Source organism: Meriones unguiculatus, chromosome 11, assembly GCF_030254825.1.
Source record: "Meriones unguiculatus strain TT.TT164.6M chromosome 11, Bangor_MerUng_6.1, whole genome shotgun sequence".
Taxonomy (NCBI): Eukaryota; Metazoa; Chordata; class Mammalia; order Rodentia; family Muridae; genus Meriones; species Meriones unguiculatus.
In genome coordinates this window covers 42,516,769-42,541,799 of record NC_083359.1, presented here as the reverse complement: position 1 = coordinate 42,541,799, position 25,031 = coordinate 42,516,769, and the positions used below count along the sequence as shown (strand labels likewise).

Genomic DNA, 25,031 nt, shown 5'->3' with positions numbered 1-25,031 from the left:
GTTTTGTTTTTCAAGAACTTGCTCTGTAGACCAGACTGGCTTCAAACTCACATAAATCTGCTTGCCTCTGCTTTCCAAGTGCTGGGATTAAAGGGCATGAGCCACCACCACACAGCCAAATTTAATCTTTAAAATTCTGTGTTCATTTCAAGATTTAGCACAGAACTCTTTATTAAGGATACAAATATCCACATGTGACTTTTGGAATTATGTGTAATGTTCTTTCTCTAAATACACTCTTTTCTGGAAAGACTACCTTTCCTGGCAAATTATCAAAAAGGTCCAGGCATCCAAACACCCATGCACATGTATGAAGGGCTCCAGGTGCTGCAAAATCTGTAATGTCCAGGAGTCATTATTCAGGAGAGATAACATGACATATGCATATCTAATCAGAGTGGCTTTCTTGTACCACAGTCCAACACTGTTTCAGGCTGTGGCACTTCATTCTCTCTAACTCTTTTCCCAAAAAAGTGGAATAATATGTTACTACTCTGATCACAATCTACTGGGGGAGTATGAGCATACCCAAGAATTTTGACTTTTCTGTAAAATAAACAATGGTCTACTATTACTTCTTTCCACTTAAGTTAGTTAACAAATCTTTTGAGAGTCTACAAAACAATGTGCTTACAAATCAAAACACTGAAAAGAACAAGAAGTAATTTTTTAAACATGAACTCTGAGCAACAAGACAGTATGCTCAAACATGCCAAGTGCAGATTCAATTCCTCTCCCTTCAATATCATATTAAAATAATTGAGTCCCTGACACAGCACAATCCATTAAAGCATTACACTCAAATAGAACACGTCACACCTGGGCTAACACGGAGCAACTACAGGTGTGAATAAGGTGTTTTGTTTGTTTAGTGTGTTTGATTCTGAAAATGTTGTAAGAATCACTAGTTAAAACAATACAGCCGCTGAACACAAATGTTCCTGCTACAGTCCAAATCACAGTGTCTACAGGAAAATGATATTTTAACCAAAAGCAATGGTAGGAAGGCTAATAATCCAGTTAGACTACAGCTAGTAATCATTGAATTGACAGATCTTAGCACTTAGGGATCGATTCCAAACACTGAAGGAAAACAGCAGCATGACTATTCCATGCTAAAGACTGCTTGCTGTTGTTTGGGACAAGAAAAAGCACTCAATTAAGCTTCCACTCATTACCATGCAGCTATACCTGAATGCTAATGATGATACTCAACAGAAGCGAGCAAGTAAAACCCAGTAACAGCTAAGCATGCGCTCTGCATTTAAGCAAGTGTTTACAAACAGTGAATTTTCAAAATCTTTAGAAGAATTCAAAGAAGATGACACTATTTCAGCTGCCTGCTGCCAACATCATGGCTGGTCAATCAGAAAAGCAAAGGTGAGTTTTAAGAAATAAATAAGCAAAAAACAGAACAAGAGAAAATTTCCCCGAAGTAAAATTTCCAGTAGTGGATGAATCAAAAAAGGCAAAATAAAATAAATGAAGCCTGGTGGGCAAAGCTTTACCCTGTTCCCTTCTCAAGATGAAATGAGAACTTAGGAAAATCTTACACTTACACTTTCACTAAGTATTTCTTGGACATCAAGCTTCATAGGGTGCAGAGATAATGCCAATCTACCCAAATGGCTTCCAGGAAAGCCCAGCCATATTATGTCACCATACCTGAGCCAGCTCCTTAACACGCTTCTCCAGGGGTGTTGGCAGGCCTTCGGGGAAGGAAGAGGGCTGCCTGAATTCCTGATCCAATCCCACCCCAAGGGAATCGCTTCCATCATCCATATCTCGGAAAGGGCTTCCTTCTGGAGACTCACTGAGCAGCTGCTCCAAGTCCAAATCCGTCAGGGAGTCCATGGCAGTGGCAGCTTGGAGTAAGTCATTGTCAGAAGTGGAGCCAAAGAGTGAAAGCAAGGGGTCAGAAGTGCCCTCCAGTTCCCTCAAGCCCTGAGCTTCTATTGAAGACACAGGTACAGGCTTATGCTCCTCCTCCCTCTTTTTCTGAGCCTCTTTTTCTTTCTGAAATTTCTTTAGCATCTCTCTAACACTTAGAGACCCAGAGTACTTCTTCTTCTTTTTCTCCTTACTGGCATTGAGGGCCGTGAAGCTGCAAGGAAAAGAGAAACTTGTTACCCAGGTTGTAGGACTCTCCATGAGAAACTCAGCAGGCTTCTCCCTGCTCCCAGGGAAGGGTCTCCATGAAAGCCTTTGTTCTGTCAGTCCACTCTGTTATCATGCCTCCATCCTCTTGACAGAGAGAACCTGTTCTTACTGGATCACAATCACAGCTTGAGCATGAACACAGATAAGTAACACAGTGTCATACAACGCTAAATATCCAATGGGTTTTTATGAACCATTGCTAGGCTAAAATAAAAATTTGCAAAAATTGGGAGAGTCAAGAAAAGTATTTCAAAGAAGAAAGCACAAGAGGCAGCGAACAGCAGCAACTTGAAGGCAGTTGGGCTGACCAAGTAGGGAGGAATCATGACCATAGAAGACAAAAGAAAATAACAGAGACAGAAGAACTGGGGCAGAGAGGAGTGCCAAAAGAACAAGGAGCATCAGCAATCACATGGTGACAGAAATAGCTGCCAACACTGACAGTGGAGCATAGGTACAGGCTACCTGACACACAGAGATGAGAGTGGCTGACTTGCCCAGAACATCCCTGTCGGAGGAGAGGGGAAAGGAAGGTCAGACCCTACAGCCTCTTTTGAAGCAGGGGAGGGGGTAGGAAAGTCAACTCCCAGGAATCATGCCCTCAGGTGCCCTTATGGGCCAGACTTTTTCCTAGTGAAAGCTGCTGCCTCTCACCCAGCTTTGGAAAACTTGGACTTTTTCGATTTCTTCTCCTTGTCGTAAGTGTCATCTTTTTTCTTCTTCTTTATCTTTTCACCACCTTCCTTCAACTTCCGCTTCTGAGAATTAAAGACAAGGCACAGTCACACAACTCCCTCAGTCAAAGAGCAAGTACACAAGTGCTTTGCGAGGGGTGCATCTTCAGACCCATCCCATTTCTTTCATGAACAAAAAAAACTCTCTCTCAAAACAGTCCCTAGGTCATGAACCCACAGCATCCCAACAACAGTGTTTTCTACAAACATCCAAGTAGAGACACGGTGGCTGTTCAGAAGATATATTTGGAATGGACGATAAGTGGGCCCTCTCATTTTAAATACCAGGCAGTGGTAGCCAAGCCCTAAAATACACTCAATCTAAGGCTGGTCAGTTTTTAGTGGGTGACAACCCTAGAACTACAGTCTTCTCCAAGTCCACAGTAGAGAAGCCAGCAAGAGTGTGTCCATATCCCCATGACTCTCCCCACCCTGAGACTTATCTGGAAACATGACCCTGCTGGAGTATCTTGAGACATGGATGAAATGACTGAGACCTGACCAGTATCCACCCCCATGTTCACATTATATACCTGTCCACTAGTCTACTGGGCCATCCTGAGACTGTATATTCTAGAGCAACCTACTGATCTCAAAGAGTCACATCAAAACTTATTTCTGAAATCCAAAAGGAAGAATATTCTAACCTTTGGAGATTTTTTCTTCTTTTCTTTAATGAAGTCATCCTCAGATTCTGAAGCTTGTCTAAACTGCAAGGTTCCCGAGTTAATGTAAAATCCTCCATACTTTGTGGTCAAAGAAGCAGGAACAAGTTCATCATACTAAAGGGGAAACATACAATCAGCTCCCACTTCTGGTTCTATAGTCCAAAATACAAAGCACATCTTAAGGGATGCAACTAGAATTTTCTATTACTCTTCAGACACCATGCTAAGACATCCTCTCATCAATCACTAGTGTGCAAAGTTTCTAGATGTTTTGGAAAGAAGAGGTCATGGTTTTCAAATGAAAAAAAAAAAAAAAAAAAAAAAAGACCCAAGTCCTGGGTTCAGGAGGTCCCTTCCTACTAAGTTCAGTGCTGCTTGTGCTAAGAGGACACAACTGAGATGCCACACCTCTATTTCCCCACTGTCAGTATCATACAATAAAACATTAACTACTCACCGCCTCAGAGTTATCAATGAAAGAATCCGATTCATCATAGCCATACCCCATATCAATCAAATCCTGTATTCGGTCTTTCCTACGTTTCTTTCCACCCTGAAATTTAAAAGCAAGGTATCACATGCTTTTTGATAAGTACAATGAATTAAATGTTGCCTTGAGTCTCATCAGCTAGTGATTAAAGGTTGTAAAGCACCAAAAACATATACTACTCCGACCCCTTGCCTTACACACACACACACACACACACACACACACACACCTTCCCCTAAATACCTCTGGAAATAGGGCAGTTTATATGTTCATAAATGGCCTAAGACAGAAGAATGAAATAAATGGATTCTTCTGCTCTGTAACAAAACACATCCTTTAAGGCCTTATTTATGTGCCTATTTAAGTCACATATTGCTCCTGCCACATAAAGAGTTCTGTACCTTAATGTATTTGTTTAATAGCATTTGTATTGTTTCCTCTGAGTACTACATCTATTTCCAGATCACTTCTGACTATCCACTAAGTGAACATGCAAGTGTCTAGAGACTGCTCTTACTAATGAGGTTGTCGTATTGCCCAACACAAAAATCTTACATATTTTTCTTCAAATTTCCGTGCAAGGGCCTCCACCTTATGCCTTTCTTTTTCTTCATCATTGAAAGGATCCAAGACATCTTTTTTCTAGAAAGAGATCATTCCACAAAAAAATGAAATATACAAAAAGCCACAATCCTGGTTAAAGAACTTTCAATGACTACCCAACAATTAAAAATTATGTAATAAAAACTATTATTCAGATATAGCAAGAGAGAATATATGCTACCATCACACTATGTTTTATTGTTTAAAAAAACAGAATTTCAGCAAGTTTATTAGCACATTGTAGTCTTAACTACTAGAAAGGCTGAGGCACAAGAATCTCAATTTCAAAGCCAGCCCTGACTACAAAGTCATTGACTACACTGTCAAGGCTAGCCTAGAAAATGCACTGAGACCTTGTCGTAAACAAAAAGAAAAAAGGGCTGAACAAGATCTTAGGCTCTACTCCAGAACCAAACATTAAAGAGAAGAGAGAAAGCTGGGAAATGTAATTCAAGAAAACATGATCAAATATCTACAATGGCCTACACTGGGGCTTCAAACAGTGCAAAGGGCCTTTGCTAGAGATACTCAATGTCTACAGAACTGTGTTCAATACAGTTGATTCTTTCTGTAACACTTGTTTTAGGCACTTTAAAACATTTCAAGGGTCCATAGGCTTCAAGAAACTTCTAAAACAGTCAAGGTTCAAAAAGGTTAAAATGAGCTTAAGAACACCAATTTCTCTTTAAAGGACTTGGATTCAATTTCCAGCATCCACATGGCAGCTCATAGCCATGCCCAACTCCAGTATCAGGAAATTTAAGACCCTCTTCTGGTCTCTGATAGCACTGCATGAATGTGGTACATAGACACATATGCAGGCAAAACATCCATACACATTAAATAAATAAATAATAAACAGGATATTTTAAAGGTTAAAAAATGTGCTCTCTTTGGCAGCATATTTTTCACCACCTTAAAATTAGAAGAATACAGAAAAGACTAGTATGGCCCCTGTTGCAAAGATAATATACAAATTCATAACGTGTTCCGTATTTAAAGAAAAAAAGTTAAAAACCCACTAAATGTAGTACATCTTATTGACAGCCATTCTAGCTTTAGAAAAGCGATATAAGGAGTTGAGAACTTAGCCCACTGGTACAGTGTTTGCCTAGAAAGCACAGACATTGAAGAAAAATAAAGAGGAACCAAAAACAAAATAATCATTCCAAATATTTTCATGTAGTCTTCTAAAGTTTATTTTTATTCCATAAGTTTACTCATATATTTTTTCTAATCAAGTAAATTTTCCATAGCTGGATTTATGTTCTTGGGCAAGGAATCTTAGTATTAATAGAGATAATATTAAACATGCTAAGACTTCAGAGTACAGATAAAATAGTAAAAATAGATGCTTGCTTCAAAACAAATGTCTCTAGGCAAGGCATGGAGGTACATGCCAATAATTTCAGCATTTGAAAAACAGAAGCAAAAGAAAGTTCTAGGGCTAGAGAAATGGTTCAGTGGTTAAGAGCATTGAATGTTTTTCCAGAGGATCAGAATTTAATTCCCAGCACCTACATGGCAGCTCACAAATGTCTATAACTCCAAGATCTGACACCTTCACCCAGACATACATGCAGACAAAACACCAATGCACCAAAAAAAAAAAAAAAAAAAAAAAAAGGAATTCTAGCAGGGTATTGTGATACATGTCTGTAGTCCCACCACTCAGCAAGGCAGAGGCAAGCAGAACTCAGAGATGGAGGACAGCAGCCTGGTCTACAAAGCAAAAAATAAAATAAAACAAAATAGAGTTCTAATCCAGTCCAGATTATTTCTTTTTTTCCAAGACAGGGTTTCTCTGTGTAAACAGACATGGCCACCTGGAACTCTCTTTGTAGACCAGGCTGGCCTCAAACCCACAGAGATCCACATATCTCTGCTTCTGCTGGGATTAAAGGTGTGTGTTACCACACCCAGCTCTCATAAAATAAATTTTAAAATAATAAATAAACACATCTTCAGTCAGGTGTTACAATTTCCAACCTCAAACAAATAAAAAAAGGAAAAAAAAATTCCTTTATTCTACTTTCCAGTCTACTAAAATCCACCCACTCAGAAAGATCAGTTACATGATTTATAGTATGTATACATACTGGAATACTATGGTGCATACAAGATACAAACATTTATAATAATAAATGAGTGGTTTTTAGATATGTGTAAGTGTTTGCCTGCATGTATATATGTGCATGTCTGGTGCCCAAAGAGATCAAAGAAGGACATCAGGTTCCCTGGAACTAGAGTTACAAATGATTGTGAGCCACCATGTGAGTGCTGGAAATGGAACCTGGTCCTAGAGAGAGCAGGAATGTTCTCAATCACTCAGACATCTCTCCAAAACTTACACAGGCTGTTTTTAAAAACATGTGCTGCTTTTTTGTATCTTCTAATATTTCTACAATGATCACATATAACTTAAAATGGCTAAAATAACTTTTAGAAATTCTATTTTTTTTGACAGGTGGTGGTAGCACACCCCTTTAATCTCAGAACTCCAGAGGCAGAGGCAGATCTCTATAGTTTTCAAGACTAGCTTAGTCCAAAGAGTGAGTTTCAGGACAGCCAGGGCAGTTACAAAGAGAAACCCTGTCACAAAAAAAAAACAAAACAAAATAAAACAAAACAAAAAAAAAAAAAAACCCTCCATTTTTGAGCAATACCTAATTCAACATGAACTCCTTAAAGCCATGCTAATACATCTTTCAATTATTATTTCTGAACCAAAGATTCAGCTCTGTCCAAACACAGCATCCCGGCCATTATTGAGTTCAGCCAAAGGCCTCTGGGGCTTAAACCTCAACATAGTGTAACTTCTGCTACCTGTGCTCCTAGAATTTTCTTGAAATGCCTATAAAACTCTAAATTCCCATGAGGCAAGGACAGTCTTTTCCGTTTTTATATGGTTCTCACTGTGCAGCAGTACTTCACATTGTAAAGAACATATGTAAAATAAATCAATACACAAATGTACCAGATTATACTGGGAGTGGGTGCCCAGGACCTCATGCATGACTATACTCTTAACACTACAAGACCTGTAACTCCAGTTCCAAGGGATCTCACACCTTCTTCTAGTTTCTACAGGTACCAAGTATACATACAGTGCACAAACATACATGTAAGAAATACACTTATACATTTTTTTTCTTTTTTCTTTTTTTCCAAGACAGGGTTTCTCTGTGTAAACAGACATGGCCACCTGGAACTCTCTTTGTAGACCAGGCTGGCCTCAAACCCACAGAGATCCACATATCTCTGCTTCTGCTGGGATTAAAGGTGTGTGTTACTACACCCAGTTCTCATAAAATAAATTTTAAAATAATAAATAAACACATCTTCAGTCAGGTGTGCTGGCATACACCTTAGTATCAGCATTCAGGGGTATAGGCAGGAGGATCAGGAATTCAAGGGCATCTTGTTATATCGGCCAGTCTAGGCCATCTGCAACCCTGCCTCAAACAAGACAAAACAAACATAACCCTATACATTTTTATTTAAGAAAAGGAATGCTTCTAACTGGACATGCTTCCTCCAAATATCCCCGAAACCAACCAGGCCAAGTGAGGGCTTGGTACTGAGAACTATGCTAAAGACTTTACCAACACGGTCTCATTCCACCTCCAGACGCTTGGGTGAGCCAGGTGCTGGCTTCATCCTTGTTCCACTAAATGCCACTAGAGACCAAAATGCTCAAAGTGTGTGTGGTCCTACGTACCTTCTCTTCTAAGCCTAACACAGTGTACTAGCATCCAGTAAATGCTTAAAATGCTCTTCATCTAGCTCCTACTCATGATGTATGATTCTATACACATACAGCATAAAGATATGCAAAACTGGTCTTGATTGACAGCAGTTGCCTGTGAGGAGGGGGGACAGTGCGGCAAAAGAAATGTTTCTAGCATCCTGGTAAATGTTGTATTTTGTGAACCATGTGTAGGTTTGTATGGTTGTGTTGAAGGTTTGTGAAAAATCCACAAACTTTATATGTACTTTTTTCTTTTTTAATGTATTTCTTTTATTTTTACATACATTGCTGTTTGACTGCATGTATGTATATGTGACGGTGTTGAATCCCCTGGAACAGGAGCTACAGTACACAGTTGTGAGATGCCATGTGAGGGCTGGGATTTAAACACAGGAAGAAGAGTCTTAAACCACTGAGCCATCTCTCTAGCCACCCCAATGATATGCACTTTTTAAAATGTATGTATGACTCAAAAAAATTTAGATTTTTTTCTTTAGTTGTATACAGTTGTATAAATATATAGTCCCAGCATTTAGAGGTCTGTCACAGGAAGATCTTAAGTTTAAATTCAAGGTCTGTGAAGGCTACACAGTTAAGACTATGTGCTACTTGGGTTTTTTTGTTTTTTTTTTTTCCAGCTTGACACAAGCTATAGTCATCTTGAAAGAAGGAGCTCAACAGAGAAAATGTGACCATCAAATTGACTTGTAGGCAAGTTTGTAGGGATATTTTCTTCACTAACCGATGTGGAATGGAACAGCCTACTTTGGTGGTGACACCCTTGAGTAGGTGGTCCTGGGTTGTGTAAGAAAGTAATTAAGCAAGCCAATAAGCAACACTCCTTCATAGCTCCTGCTTCTATTTCTGCCTTAAGTTCTCTTCATGATGGACTGTGGGTTATAAGCTGAAATAACCCATTCCTCCTCCCCAAATTGCTTTTGATTTCTATTTCAAAGCAATAGAAAGCAAACAAAGAAAGACACTGTCTTGAAAATATATAAAAACACACACTTTTTAAAGTGTTAATGAGTGGTAAACACTGTAACAGTTGAAGATGGGAAATAGGTACATGGGTGTTACTATAATCTCTATTTCTATGTATATTTGAAAAGCATGCGTGTTTGAAAGTTCCATACTAAAAAAATAAAACAAATGTGCCAAGAAAAGAAATTCATCAAGGCTGGTGAGAGGTCAGCATGGGCAACATGAGATCCTTGGCACTTGCTACAAAGCCTAATACCGAGTTCTAGTCACACGTCCTACATGATGGAAGGAGAGCTCTGAGTACCACAAGCTGTTCTCTATCTCTCTGACACACACGAGTCCCCTCTTCATAGTAAATAAATGCATGTTTTAAAAAAAGGGTTTTTTAATAAAGAAAGAAAAATAAACAAATCAATTAAAAATCATTTTAAGAAACCAAACTGATTTTCAAACAGCTTGATGCTTACAAAGCCAATTCTGGCAAAAATAAATAAAAAAGCAGAAGATTTCTGCAAATCCAGAAACAGAAATTACTCAAGACACTACTGATCAGAAATGATGAGCTGTGTTGGTATCATCCTGTCTGACCTTCCACAAGAGTAGGCAAAGAAAAACACACAACACTGCAACTATCAAAAGAATGATCTCAGTTGTACCATACAAGTGTTAGTATAAAAAAAAGAGTGTTGCTTTTTTATTTATATAGTGAGCCATAATTCAAAGTAGCCTTGAATATCTCTTGCATAAGTCAGGAGGATAGCCTGGGCTGCCCTGGAACTCACTATGTAGACCAGGCTAGCCTTGAACTCAAAGATTCACCTGTATCTGCCTCCCAAGTGCTGGGATTAAAGGTGTGCACCACCAGTGCGGGGCTGTCAGGATTCTTAGAAGAATTTTCTTCCTCCTCCCCAACCCCATCCCCAGTGCTTACTTCTAGGAGAGAGAAATGACCTTGAAGCAGCCCAGACCTCTCTGGCCCTCATTTCCCGGATATAAAGGCCCATGTGAACACATTGGTATCTTCATGTTAGGTATACAGAGCAAAAGGAATGTACCTTGTCTCCTGGATGAAGGCCTTTCACCTTCCCTCGGATGTTCTTCACCAGCTCTGGGTAGAAGAACTCTGGGCAGCGTTTGTGATCTGGTTCAAAGAGAGTGAGTGTAATCCGAACAGCTGCTGCAGCTGGATCACAGTCTTGATGCTGTTCTATTCCTCCAACCTCCTCTTTCCTAGACTTCTTCAAAAACGCAGGATTCAAAGAACCTGGGAGAGAGGTGAACTGGACCCTGTGGGGCTCCGACATGGCTACCAACAAGTCTTATCAGGTGTCACTGCATGGTTTCTGTTAACATTGAAAAGAAAAGCCAGGTCAAACCAAAATAACAAAGACAGACATTTTCAAAATAGGCGTTTTTCTTTTCAATTATACTGATTTTTAAATTTTTCATTGTCAAAAAAAATCCACTGATTCAGTCTTTTGTTTATTTTTTTCAAGACAGGGTTTCTTTCTGTAGCCTTGGCTATCCTATACTCACTTTGTAGACCAGGTTGGCCTCAAACTCACAGCAATCTGCCTGCTTCTGCCTCCCTGACTACTAGGATTACAGGCATGAGCTCCCACGCCTGTCTTTTCACTTTTAACTCTAATCCATGTAGAACTTACTGTGCTCTATAGTGAGAACAGGCTCTAACTTGGTTTTTCCCCCAGTACCAATTACAAAGCAGACCCCATATATTTACAGTCCATGTGTAAAAACTGTGTTACATTAATCAAGTAGTAGAGAGATTGTTTAACTAGTACTGAACAGTCTTGAAAACTCTTATAATACCTTTAGTATCCTGAATTAAAAATTCATCTTTTTAAAAATAATTGTAAAAAATAATAATCAGATTTTAGCCTTTTTCAAATCAATTTTAGAATCACTTTTGCAAGTCCCCTCAAAAAATGTGACTATACTTTATAAAATGAATCACAAATATGAATTAATTCAGGATGATGTACCTAGCTTCATATATATATGTATAAGGATCAGCATATGTTTAATATCCATTCATTTGATTATTGTCATAAAAAAATAAGGCAAGGGGTTAGGGATTTAGCTCAGTGGTAGAACACTTGCCTAGCAAGTGTAAGGCCCTGGGTTCAGTCCTTAGCTCTGGAAAAAAAAAAAAAAAGGCAAGACGATATAGGGATGAAAAAAATATACAAATAAATTAAAAAAAAAAAAATCCATTCTAGCCAGGCAGTGGTAGCTCACACCTTTAATCTCAGCACTCAGAAGGCAGAGGTAGTGGCAGGCAGATCTCTGAGTTCAAAGGCCAGCCTGATCCAAAGAATGAGTTCCAGGATAGCCAGGGCTACACAGTGAAAATCTATCTTGGAAAAAAAAAAAAATCATTCTAATCAAGCAGTAAAATAAATGTCCTGGGCAAGGTTTACCAGCATGTACTAGATTACCCTAAAAAGCACTCTAAAAGAAAATTCAAGGGCATAAGGACATTGGGAAATTCACCTGGCTATGAAAATAAACCTCAACAGAAAGTTTAAGGCTTACAGGCTCCCCACTTAAGAGAGGAAGCACAATCTAACTGTAAGAAATGGATCAACAAGTTACTCAAACTGGAAGAAGGAAGTGGCAACCAGATCTGAGTGTCTTTTTGTCTAGCCAAAATTTTTAAACTGTAGCCTCATCTCAGTCCAGATTTTAGAGGACACATTTCAATCCACATAGCTAGTAACAATACTCCTGTCAGCTACCAAAGTCTGTGCAATCATTAGCCAACAATGAGACAGGATTAGAGGACAAAGTAAATCAATCTATTAACTCTTAGAAGTCAGATTTTAGAGAAGTATAATGATTATCACAACATACTATTTTGTTCTTGGGCTAGTCCATTTGAAACATTTAAGACAATCAAATATGTTAAAGGGCATGTTTAACCTACATATTTAATTCCAAATGCTTAAGAAAATAAAAGTTCTAAAGTCCATAAAAGAACCTGAATTTGCTGGACAGGTAGCTGTGATTTGAGGCCAGCCTGGGATAGCCAAGGTTACAGAGAAAACCTTGTCTCAAAAAAAAAAAAAAAAAAAAAAAAACTCCAAAAAACCTGAACTGTTTTTATACAATTAAATGTATGAGTTGTTTATAATCTTGGAAAGAGCTTACTATAAGGTTTACAAGTTTACCTAATTAGAACTATGAAGTAGCTAGGAGTTGGTGGCACACACAGCACTCAAGAAGCAGAGGCAGGCGGATCTCCATGAGTTTGAGGCCAACAAAGAGTTGGCCAACAAAGCTTGGTCAACAAAGAGTTCCAGGACAGCCAAGGCTATCCAAAGAAACAACCCTGTTACAGAAAAAACAAACAAACAAAAGGAATGCAAAGTACCTGAGAGAATTAAGAAAAAACTAAATGCAGTTTAAAATACTTTACAGAATTTAATTAACTTGGTCTAAATAAGAGTTTTAAGAGTATTTAATCTGTTTAACTTGGCGCTATCTCAAACATTTGTTCCAGTTTAAGTAATTTTTATTTTCGCATGCATTCATGAATGTGTGTGTGAAAACTTACAGAAGTTGGTTCTTTCATCATGTGAATTTCAGAGATTGAGCATAGGTTTCGGGCTTGGAGGCAGACACCCTTACCTGTTGAGCTACCTTTCAGACCCTCAGTTAATTTTTTGACACATAAATTCTTAAATTTGTAAATAAAACATTAATGAAAATTTACAAGTCTTAAAAACAGTTCAGAATGGGCTGGGAATAAAGCTCAGTAAAGTGCTTTCCTAGCACACTGAAGGCCCTGGGTTCAATCCCCACACTGAATTAAAATGGGAATGGTAATATACACCTGTAATATCAGCATTGTGGAGGTAGAGGCAGGAGGATCAGAAGTTTAAAGTCACTCTTGGCTACATAAGGAGTTGGAGGACAGCTTGGATTACATGAGACTCTTTCCCCAAATAAAATGATAAACAGGAAAAAGTAACCTTTTAGAATAGGTTCTAAATATTCTGAATGAGTTGAATATTAGTATGTCACACAGGAAAAAAAAATTCTTCTCTTTAAAAACCAAATTATGGGCAAGGCATTGGTGGCATATAGCTTTATGCCACCAGTTGAGGGGCAGAGGCAGGCAGATCTCTCAGTTTGAGGACTGGCTGGTCTACCCAGGACAGCCAGGACTACACAAAGAAATCTTGTCTTGAAAAACAAAACAAAAGACCAAATTATGCGAAAGTCCCTGGATTCCTCACTATCTCCAGGTATTCTCAGAGACTGTTTATGTTTTTGTTATCATAAATATACTCTTTTTAACCATTTTAATTTTTGAACTGACTACCAATAAAACGGAAAATGTGTATGTTGATTTTATCATGAATATCTTTCCCTATATAATGACTTTTCTCTTTTTATTGCAAAATGCAAAGTTTTATTACCTACAGAAATGACAATTTTTCTTTTCTGTCTTGTTTCATTCGCTAGAATTTCAAAGACATTAGACAATGTATCCTTTGTTATACTCCTGACATTAATGGGATTACTTCTAAATCTAATTGTAAAGATTCACAGTTTAAGACACGTAGTTACAATATTCTTTAATTCCTCAAAAATGCTAATTCCTAAATTAAGAACATATGTTGAATTTTATTAAGTAATTTCATGAAATCTTAAATACACATTAAATGTATTCAGCTTGTGTTTAAAATAGCACAGTGTAATGACAGTCCTTGCAACTAATCTGTGATACTTCTGGGAAACTTGTTTCCAAAAACAAACAAAAACAAAAACAAAACGGGCTGGGGTCAAGGCGACCAACTAGTTTCTCCACCCCATTGCCCCCAGAACAATTTACAATCAAAGCCTCTACAGGGGACACTGCCTTGGGGAAAGGAACGTGAACCCGTCACCTTTGGAGCAGACGATGACTTAAGAAAGAAAGTACAGCTGTAAGTTAAGTCCACCCTTGACTCCCTGCCGTCTGTTCTGAAGTGAGACTTTCTGGCTCAAAGTCAGGCTTCAAGCCGGTCTGCGGAAGTTAGGGCAGCCGCCCTGCCCCTCGGCAGGTTAACAGTTCCCACTACGCTGTCATCTGTCTTCCAGCTGTCACAACTTCTTGCAAAGTGTCACACTACTTACGAAGGCTAACGCGGGAGGCTGGACCGGACCGCGGCACACACCGTTGTGCCCAGAGCCGACGCGGACCGCAGACGTCCCCCCGTGGCGGTCCTCATGCCGGCCCGGGACCTTCGGGCTGCGGCGCGGCTCAGCGGCCCGCTGCCGAGCGCTGCCTGCGGGCGCGCGGAGGGCCCGCACCGCAGCCCATGGCCGGGTCCCCGGCCCGTGGGAAGGGAGCCTCTCGACAAACCGCAGCTTTCTCTCGCCAGCCAGCGGGGGGAGCCGAGATGTGCCAAGTCCACGTCCAAGAAAACAAGTCAGGCGACGCTTGGCGGGGACGCCGCTCCGGAAGCCGACCGTCGAGCTGGCGCTCCTCAGCAGGCTGGAGCTCCCGCCCCGAGCGCGGGCTCGCGGGCAACCAGGGCCTCTTCCGTCCCCGGCTTGGACCGAGACTGGCTTCCAGGCCGCGCCGGGGTCAGTCAGGGCAGCACCCGGGCTCCGAGACCCATCCACCCGGCACCTCAGGCTCAGGAACGGCCCGGGGTCCCCGTCCGGCTAACGGCCGTAACGGAAACAGCGAAAAAGACTGGAGATGAGGCCAGAGCTCCGGAAGCGAGCGGGTAGCTCAGTCGGCTCCCTTTCGCGCTATTCCGGCCGCGCCGCCTCCACCGCGGCTGCTTTGGACCGCGGACGCTTCGTTGTCACGAGCCGGAGGGAGGAGGGGGGCAGGAGCCTGGAGTCTCCGGGCTTCGACGCGCTGAGAGCGCGGCGCTTAGGTCACGTGTCTCCGAGCCGCCCAATGAACGGCCGCGCCTCGGTGACGTCAGCGCATCCGCTCGGCGGATGACAGCAAGCCCCCGTCACGTGGTCAGGCCCACTCCAATGGGCGGTGCCGCGGCGACCTGAAGTTCCCGGCTGCCCGTTCGGCGGCGGTGGTTGGGTGGTAAGATGGCGGCTGTGAGTCTGCGGCTCGGCGACTTGGTGTGGTGAGTCCCAGTGACCAGGGCTGAGCTAAAGACGGCGCGAAGCTGCTTTTCCTGGTCGTAGGGTTGGCAGCTGGCCCAGGAGTTGCTTTTATTGTGCGCTCTTGGCGCGAAGAGTGGGGATGAGGAGATGCCGCCTCTCTACGAACGACGCTGGGGCGGAAGGGGTTGTCCGGTCCTCAGGGAACCGAGGCCGAGGGGGGCCGCGGCGGTCCTTGCACTGAACCCCGAGGCCATCCTAGCGGAGGGCTACAGCTCTGGAACCCGGGTCCCGGCTGCCACTGCAGAGAGCTCTGGCGTAGAGCGTAGTCCGGCGATCTCCGGGGCTCCTCTCAAAGCAGGAGAGGTTACCTCGCGGGAGACAGAGCCGTCCAAACCCGCGTTCGGATGGGGCAGACGTGGGCTCGAGGTTTGGCCCCAGGTGGTGAAATCCGATTGCCCATCGCTGCTCCATGAAGAAACCAAGGGGAGGGGGGACTTCTCCTTTGCAAATGATGGCTAGGCGGTGACCAGTGCCTCTCGTTGTGTTCCTGTGTCCCCGACAACAGCTAGAACCAGGACTGACCATTGTCTCCTTCTTGGAACTGCGTAGTTTCCCGACCTAGAGAAAGGTTTCCATGATCATTTGTCAAAGGAAGGCTGATCTTGGGGTCAATTAAACCAATCTTGGGGAAAGTGTGTTTACAGAGAGAATTATAATCAACCCTGTCACTGGGAGGCCCCAGACCAGTGACTCTTAATGGTTTTGTTATTCTATATTCTTTCTCAGTGAAAGAGTACACAGACCTCAGGCACATATTTATACAGTTCTGTATTCATCTGTGTGGATCCTGAACCCAGCTGTGGAAGGCCCATTAAGAACTCTGGTTCGCCTGCTTTTGTTCTGGCCCTTTGAGAGTGCCAGCCTAGAGTTTGGAGCATAAATTGCCTGTTGAGTGGGCTGAAGGAGATGGACTGGCTTTTCCAGGGCAAGTTCTTACTCTTTGTATTATTTTCTCTAGGGGGAAGCTGGGCCGGTATCCTCCCTGGCCGGGAAAGGTGAGTGAATTGCTGCTATTTAAGGAAGACAGCTGAAGTTGGAAATGAAGGATGTGGGAGACTGTTCCAAGTTTCCCTCTTTCTCTAAAACTGACTTAAAATGGTCTCATTCAGATAAAACTTTGTATTTCACCTTTAGTTACAGTCGGTTTTGAAAGTTATATAATAAACTAGAGTGTTTAATATAGAGTAATCACTTCAGTCAGAGATGGATTGTGAAATTTGTTGTTTTTTATCAATTCTAATCAGAATGTAGCATTTTACTTAAATCTAAGAAAGAAGAAACAGATTCTCTAGGAAGAGGGAAGTCTAAATGTAGGTTAGTGAAAAGCCAAAGTATTTTTGTCCCAACTAAGTTTAAATCTTCTTCCCTGTTACCATATGTGCTGCTCCGGTGCATCTCTGCAGAAGTTGGCATTCCAGATTTTTCAAGAGGTGATCCATCGTAGCTTTCCAAATGTTCTACTAGGAATCCAGGAAATGTCTGTAGACTCTTTGCAATATGGTGTTTCCTGTGCCTCAGTGGTCCTTTATTTACACTATTTTCCATCCTAACTCTTGCTACACCAGAAGTATTTTGAAGAATCTTCTGTTTTTCAGTAAGCATATCATGTGTAGGGAGAGGTGATGTAAAAGAAATAAAAGTTCCTTTTACAGGGTGATGTTGCCGTTAGTTTTAACTGCTTGTATAGCAGGAAGTATTACAGTGAAAACTACCTCCTGAACAGTACACTGCTTGTTGGGATATGGAGAATTGAAAGAATAGTTGCACATTTCTTTACAACACAATAGAAAAGTGCCAGATATGGGATGAGTGTAAAACCTTGGTTTGGTTTTGGACATTGTCATTTTTTAAATCTTTTGAGTATTTTTTCCAGCCTATTTAGAGCTATGGCAAATGACTTTTCTAGTAGACTGCTGTGTTCTCATCATAACTTTTTACCTCTTTATTTTTCAGATTGTTAATCCACCCAAGGACTTGAAGAAACCACGTGGAAAGAAATGCTTCTTTGTGAAGTTTTTTGGCACAGAAGATCAGTGAGTAGTATTCCCTAAGAGTTCGTGTTGCCTTTGTGTATTCCCCTTAGTATATTCTGTTCTGTGAATATTCTAGGTTCCTTAGTTCAAGCTTACTATAGTGTGTGAAAATGGCACCTCATTCTGACTTTATACCTAAATAAGAGATAGTATTCTTATCTTGCAAAAATTATTTTGAGGCCAATGGTAATGTCCTTCAGGTAAGAACTAGGGTTCATAACTGTCTACATATTATAGGCCCATTGAAGTAGTTGTATCTTTGCTTCATCAACAGTTCATGTTTGCACTTATTCTCTCTCTCTCTCTCTCTCTCTCTCTCTCTCCCTCTCTCATCAAATTTTAAAATGTTTTGTAGCTTTAGGGCTGAACCCAGAACCTTGCCTACACTAGACAAGTATTGACCACTGAGTTAGGTGGCCAGTGATTGGTCTGTTTTTGAGGTATTTTGAAAGCTAATGTGTTATTTGATAAAAGTACTTATTTGATCCTGTTCTCATTTGTAAAACGAAGTAATTTACTATGTCATTGTAGTTAAAAGGCTTTATTTCCCAGTGTGTCCTGAACTGGAAGACTCTAGGACCATTATTTTGAGAGTCTGACTTTACAGAACACAGTTTTAAAAGTTACGCTTAGGGAAAAATGTGTAGTGACTTGAATTTGCAGTGATTTGTTTAGTGTCTCCTCAATACAAGATGATCGCATGAGTCTGGCTTGTTAACTTGGTTTCTTTAAGCAGTTGTTTCTGTATTTCTGATTAAAGAAAAATGTTACTTTAAGTTCAAAAAAAATTATTTTTTCTTTTAAGTCTGACACCGATGACTAAACTATCAATTCCTTAAAAGGAGTATGTAATATTCTGTATGAAAGTCCTTTACAAATTGCTTCACACATTTAGGAGTTTGTGTGTCCGCATGCTCTCCAGGTCTCAGTTTACCTAGTGTGTTGGCCTTCACAGTACAGACATGCCCTGCCCCCTTTTTCTTCTGGTGAGTCAGCTTACCAGCTTTGTGGTGGCCGTACTTCAGGGAGAGCGCCGTGACTTGTGAGAGCAGAGTCCGGGAAGAAGACACGTTGTTCAGTGTCATGAATTGAGACTGGACTAGAGCTCAGTGGTAGAACAGTTGTCTATCATGTGCAAAGCCTTGGGCTCAATCCCCATTACCACTACTACCCACACTCACTTCAGGAAGGAAGGAAAGTGTTATTGCCATAGACTACTTAAAGAAGATTGTCCTGCTAAGAAAAACAGGTGTAGGGATAGAGAGATGGCTCAGCGGTTAAGAGCGCTTGGCTGCTCTTCCAGAGGTCCTGAGTTCAATTCCCAGCAACTACATGGTGGCTCCCAATGATCTATAATGAGATCTGGTGCTGTCTTCTGGCATGCATAAAACAGAACACTCACATACATGAAATAAATAAATTTTTAAATACACACATGTATATGTGTGTGTGTGTGTGTGTGTGTGTGTGTGTGTGTATATATATATTTTTTTTTTAAAGAAAGGTGTTGGTTATATTGCATGAGTCTACATTCCACAGTGCTAGACACTTAAGGAATTCCTAGGACAGTGAAGGTTGTGGTCCTCACCTTTTGGGAGCTCAGTAAGGAAACGAGATTAATAGTTCAGCTGGGATTGTGTGCAGAATAAGTAACTAGGATAACTAGGAAACTGCTGGAAGAGGTCAAGGTCAGTGGAAAACAGCAAGATCTAGGAAAGCTGATGGAAGACAAGAGGGAAGTCCAGTTCCAAAGCATGAGTAGAGATTGGATGACTGGGAACAAAAAAGGCAGTGTGGGCCTTGGTGTCATGGGAAGGAAGAGGCTCCTGGCCTGGCTTAACTAGGGAGTTTCAGGCAGTATTACTAGCCACACCTTAAAGGTGGCTAAGTGAAACATTGACATGTCTGAAAGAAGTAGGGGAATTCATTCAGATTATTTGGGGTCTGAAAACCATTATTTCTTTTTTTTTTTTTTTTTATGCTAAGATTTTAGAAGGATAAAGTGGTTTCCCTAAGTATACAAAATACTAGAAATAAGACAGGAAATTGGAGTTGCATAAACTGAGCACACAGTGATAAAGAACATGTGCTGAACACATACATAATTACCTGCTGCTGGTAGTGCTGGTGTGATTTTTACACAATAAGCTCTCGAGTAGATCCACAGCAAATGATGCAAGGCAGCTAGTAGCTATAAATGACTTCAAGTCTCTTAGTTTCTTTCATGGGGTTTCACATAAAAATTTTTTAGAAGAGCTCAAGGTGAAGCTTAGTATAGTAGATGTTTAGCATTATGAGGCCCTGGGTTCAATGCCCAAGACTTCCCAAAAGATGACAACTACTGTGGGACTCAAGTGTTCAGGTTTTTTGTTTATTTTTTGATGGGCAATGAACAAATTATAAGGATTTGAAGCTCTGCTGTTAATGGAGGACTGCTTCTTCTGTGCTCAGTGTTAAGGCTGGTTCAGTTAGGGTCAGTATACAGTCTCTGGAGGTGAGATCTCCAGATCAGCTGGTGGCAGCAGAGTACTTGGGGAAACAGCTTTAGATGTGTTGTCTGCCTAACATCTCAGATAACAGGTTCTGCCTGCTTTATATCTAAGCAAGCCACTTTACCTTTCTAAGCCATTATCCACTTATGAGAATGCTTTGTGAGGAAAAGCAGCATCACTTTTAACATGAAAGGCTAAATTTTTCTACCTTTGTACTTGAAATACAAGGGTATAGTTTAGCTATGTTTCCCTGAAGACCAGATAGAGCTAGTCAAGATCCAGAGAAGGGAAGTGTCAGACAGAAAAGTAGGGATCATTACTGTGGGAAAGCAAAGCCTGAAAAAAAGCATGCTCAGGAGTTAGGAACCAGCCAGTAGTCTTTAAGAGTTCTGCAAGGGACACCTCAAACAGGGTGTGACTGTTCGAGAACAGCACAATGATAACTGTGTGAAGTAGTCACTTTGGAGGTATTATAAACAAATGATGACTAAATTTTTTTTTAGAGATAAGAACTAGTTCTAAAGAGAAAGTATGTCTGTGGCTGCGGTGAAACCTGTAAGACTGACATTAGGGATGAGGGTAAGTGTGACCCCGGCCCATCCTGTGTTGATGGGTCCATTGATGACTGGACCCTGGCCCAGTGTATGGGGCCCAACCCATAGTATTATATTCCTGGGAAACATAAGATTGAGTAAGATACACTTAATTTCAAAATTGACACATTAGCCAGGCAGTGGTAGTGTGCTTGGCAAAGGCAGGTGGTTCTCTGTGAGTTCGAGGCCAGCCTTATCTACAGAGCAAGTTCTAGGACAGCAAGGCCTACACAGAGAAACCCTACCTCGAATTAAAAAAAAAACAACAAACTGAATTAATAGAAAAAAATACATGTAATTAGTGTTTCAGGAATTAAAAAATTATTTGTTTTTTTTTGTTTTTGTTTTTTCGAGATAGGGTTTCTCTGTGTACCCTTGGCTGTCCTGGACTCTGTAGACCAGGCAGGCCTCAAACTCACAGAGATCCATCTGTCTCTGCCTCCCTGGGTACTGGGATTACAGCATGTGCTACCGTGCCCAGCTGTAATTATTTTTTATACAAGCAAGGACCTTTATTACAGAGTGCTATGTATATTTTCTTGAGTAAGATATTAATATATGGTGGTCCTGGAGAAATGACTCAGCAGTTAAGAACATTTATCCACTTGCTCTTGCAGAGGACCTGAATTTGGTTCCCAGTACCTAATCAAGTGACCCTCTGGCTTCCAAGGGTGCCTGTATGCACATGGTACACATTGACTCACATGACACACACACATGCACATAAATGAAAAACAAATTTAAGTGTGTGTGTTTATGTAAAATAATTGTGAAGTTTTAGACATCTGGCTTTTCCTTTCCTTACCAAAACATCTAATAAATTACGTTGGCCTCCTGCAATTAGAAATAGAGAGCTGAACCTGCCTCATCAGACCTCTGTGTTGAGGACAGGACTTAAGAGATGGATTCAGCTCTCCAAGACACAAATTCCCACACCTATTTTAAAATATAGAGGGAAAAATAACTTCAGCATAGCTTTGTTAACTACCAGATGACCACAGTTAAAGATCAAGAATCAGTATGTGACAGTCCACCTTGGACAAGTCTGTCCTTGGTTGCTGCTCATCAAAGAAGAGATGAGGCTCAGAGTTTAAAATGTTGATCATACACTGGGGAGACGGCTTTATGGCTTAAGAGTACTTGCTGCTTTCCTAGAAGACCGTAGCTATTTCCCAGCACCCCTACTAAGTAGCTCATAATCTCCTATAACTACACTTCCAAACAATCTCACATCCACCTACATGTAATGTACAATACACACATACATGAGCATGTGTGCTTAAAAATCCAAATAAATATCTTACTAAAAATTTTTGATGGGGGGGGCAACTAAAGGTGCTTGCTACCAGTCCTCAGAACCCACATTGTGGGAGGAGAGAACTTATTCCCTCAAGTTGTTCTCTAGCCTCTACACTAGAACCATGGTCTGTCTGTGTGCTCACACATAAACTCACACACATGGTGGTTCACAACTGTCTGTAACAACAGTCCACATAATCCCACGCCCTTTTCTAGTCTTCATGAGAGCTAGGCATGCACATGCACAGACATATATGGAAGTAAAACATCCATACACAGTAAATTAAAATAAATAGGTCTATTAAAATAATGGTAGTAATTCAGGGAATGTCAAAGTACTCAGGACTTTTGCTCTTTTAAAAGAATACTGCAGGCAAACTGGGCAGCTTGTGACTAGAAACCTTAGTTTCCATGGCAGTCTTTATGGCCAGTTCTCCCTTCTGCTTTCATGAAGTAGGAAAGGTCAGTGTTCTGACTTGACTCCCTTTTCACAAGAGAGCCAGGGGTTAGAAGTTTAAATAGTAAGATGTCCAGGATCCCAGACTCAAGTACCTTTTACATCAAGCCACATATAAGGTGAATCAGGCCTGGTTCGTATAAGGTGTCTTGAGTCTGTACTAAAGGTGACTCTTCTAGAAAAATGTGCGGTTGGTGAAGAATAGTGAAGAATATACTGGGTTGGAACTGTGTGAACATGCACTTTTCTTTTCACCTGGCATTGGCCAATTCACTTTCTCTGCATCTGACACAATTTAATAGTTGGAGAGTTGAGCTAAGTGAGTACTGTGATCTAGTATTCTGGATATTTGACTGGCACAGCCTGTCCCTGTGCCAGGGCTGCATGGGAGCTGTCCTGAAAAGGATGTTTAGATTCCCCTTCCCAATAATAGGGATAGCTCATGTCCAAATAGTGATTCCCTCCCATGGCTAATGAGATTGTTGAAGTGAGCAGGGGTGCCACGTAGTAGAATTATAGAAACTGGTCCGTAGTGGAGTGATAACTATCGCTTGATTTAGGCAGCACAACTAGAAAACCTCATCTAGCACTTGAGATTGCTGTCAAGTATCCTAGTTAGTTTTCCCTTGTGGTGTGATAAACACCACAACCAAACCATTTCAGGGGAAGGGCTCTTTTAATTTTATGCCTCCAGGTCACAGTCCATCTTTGAGAGAAGTCAGGCAAGAACGATAGAGGAATGCTGCTTACTGGCTTGTGCTTATGTTCAGCCAGTTTTCTTATACAATTCAAGACCAACTTCCCAGTGGTGGTACTGCGCACAGTGACCTGGGAACTCCCATATTAACAATCAAGACATTTCCCCATAGGCAAGACTACAAGACAATCTGATCTGGGTTCTCCCTCATTTGAGACTCCTCCTTCTCAGGAGGAGTATCTAATCCATGCTTAGTTATATCAAATTGACAAAAACTAACCAAGACACCAAGTTCTAGAGTCTGTTTTTTTAGAAATGCTCAATGTCCTTAGTCATCAGGGAAATGCAAATCAAAACGACCGTGAGATTTCACCTTACACTCATCAGAATGGCTGAGATAAAAAACTCAAGTGACAACACATGCTGGAGAGGATGTGGAGAAAGGGGAACCCTCCTCCATTACTGGTGGGAATGTAAACTTGTACAACCACTCTGGAAATCAATCTGGTGCTTTCTCAGGTGATTAGAAGTAGCACTTCCTTAAGATCCAGCTATACCACTCCTAGGCATGTAGCCAAAAGATGCTCAAGTACACAGGGACGTTTGCTCAACCATGTTTGTAGCAGCCTTATTTGTAATAGCCAGAAGCTGGAAACAACCCACATGCCCCTCAACTGAGGAATGGATACAGAAATTGTGGTACATCTACACAATGGAATACTACTCAGCAATAAGAAACAAAGAAATCATGAAATTTGCAGACATATGGCAGGAATTGGAAAAGATCGTCCTGAGTGAGGTATCCCAGAAACAGAAAGACTCACTCATAAGTGGATGTTAGACATAGAATATAGGATAAACCTACTAAAATCTGTACACCAAAAAACTAATCAAAGAAACTAATCAAGATGGAGAACTCTGGCAAACATGCTCAATCCCCATTTAGATCTATCTTAATTGCAAGTCTTTTGGTGTTTTCTTTTGTTGTTATTGGTAGTGGTGGTCCTTTGTTTTGTTGTTCTTATTGTGGTTTTGAAACAGGATTTTTTATAGCCTACACTGGCTTAAAACTCCTGATCCTCTCTCCTCCACTTCCCTAATGCTGGTATTACAGGAGTGCATAGCTACTCTTGGCTTTCTTGAGTAGACTTTGCTTGAAATGAACTGAAACATGTCCATATTACCTTTGTGAGAGTATGTGTGTGTTTGCTTCCTGGTGCCTTCATTTCCGAATAGCTTATAATTAGACCTGTCATCTTAAGCCTCCTTTTTGTTGTTGTTGGTTTTGGTTTGGTTGGTTTTTGTTTTCTTTTCTTTTCTTTTCTTTTTTTGGTGTTTTGTTTTAAAGATAAGTATAGAAATTTCTTTCTAAGTACTACTCATAAATCCAGATGGAGAAGGAGACCCATATAGTCTGACATGGGCTTTCTGCAACCCTGTGTCTTTTTATATGCCATCCTCATCTAGTCCTATTATTGTGTGCCTCCATTTCAAAATTCTAGCCCAGGTCCTTGTATCTAAGCAGTGGCTAAGACACATGTATAGAAGGTTGTCATACTGTTTTTCACATAAGGGGAAAGCAGCTCCAAAGTACAGAAGTTTTTATTTAAGTGGAATAATCTGAGACTGGCTTAGTGGTAGGTCTGCCTTTCATTTCAGAATTCGTAGGAAGTATGACAAGGAACATGTTGTAGACCATGTCAGATATACTCACAACAGCAGCTGGGCTGTTTCCCACTATAGCAGGCCTCTAAGCCAGAAAGTCTAGGGCGGCTGGAATGGTTTACATAAAGGCCTTTAGTATTGATTTTTGGACTCTTGATAGACATAGAAATCTTAATGGTTTTGTTGTTGTTGTTTAATGAATCTGAAAAGAATGGAGTGATTCCTTTTTTTTTTTTTCTTGTCTTTGGACCATTC

At 40.9% G+C, this 25,031-nt stretch overlaps 2 protein-coding genes across 7 annotated transcripts in view; one reads left to right on the top strand and one right to left on the bottom strand.

Annotated features, from left to right (window-relative positions):
* The window catches only part of Ubn1 (ubinuclein 1), a 33,823-nt gene extending 18,574 nt beyond the window's left edge, over nucleotides 1–15,249 (bottom strand). For 2 of the 3 annotated variants that reach the window (XM_021632389.2, XM_021632390.2), the window contains exons 1-7: nucleotides 14,536–15,249; nucleotides 10,446–10,733; nucleotides 4,608–4,694; nucleotides 4,020–4,115; nucleotides 3,542–3,676; nucleotides 2,815–2,918; nucleotides 1,666–2,104 (exon numbers count right to left, since the gene is read on the bottom strand). In XM_021632389.2, the coding sequence (XP_021488064.1) occupies nucleotides 1,666–2,104; nucleotides 2,815–2,918; nucleotides 3,542–3,676; nucleotides 4,020–4,115; nucleotides 4,608–4,694; nucleotides 10,446–10,694 (1,110 nt within the window). In that variant the 5' untranslated portion in view covers nucleotides 10,695–10,733; nucleotides 14,536–15,249. Of the gene's footprint in view, nucleotides 1–1,665; nucleotides 2,105–2,814; nucleotides 2,919–3,541; nucleotides 3,677–4,019; nucleotides 4,116–4,607; nucleotides 4,695–10,445; nucleotides 10,734–14,306; nucleotides 14,498–14,535 lie in introns of those variants that run through there. The other variant, XM_060364104.1, reaches the window with a different exon arrangement.
* A 124-nt stretch (nucleotides 15,250–15,373) lies between these two features.
* The window catches only part of Glyr1 (glyoxylate reductase 1 homolog), a 38,994-nt gene continuing 29,336 nt past the window's right edge, over nucleotides 15,374–25,031 (top strand). For 2 of the 4 annotated variants that reach the window (XM_060364108.1, XM_060364107.1), the window contains exons 1-3: nucleotides 15,374–15,500; nucleotides 16,499–16,535; nucleotides 17,494–17,573. In XM_060364108.1, coding sequence (XP_060220091.1) covers nucleotides 15,463–15,500; nucleotides 16,499–16,535; nucleotides 17,494–17,573 — 155 coding nt within the window. In that variant the 5' untranslated portion in view covers nucleotides 15,374–15,462. The remainder of the gene's footprint in view (nucleotides 15,501–16,498; nucleotides 16,536–17,493; nucleotides 17,574–25,031) is intronic. The other 2 variants (XM_060364106.1, XM_021632391.2) reach the window with 1 other exon arrangement.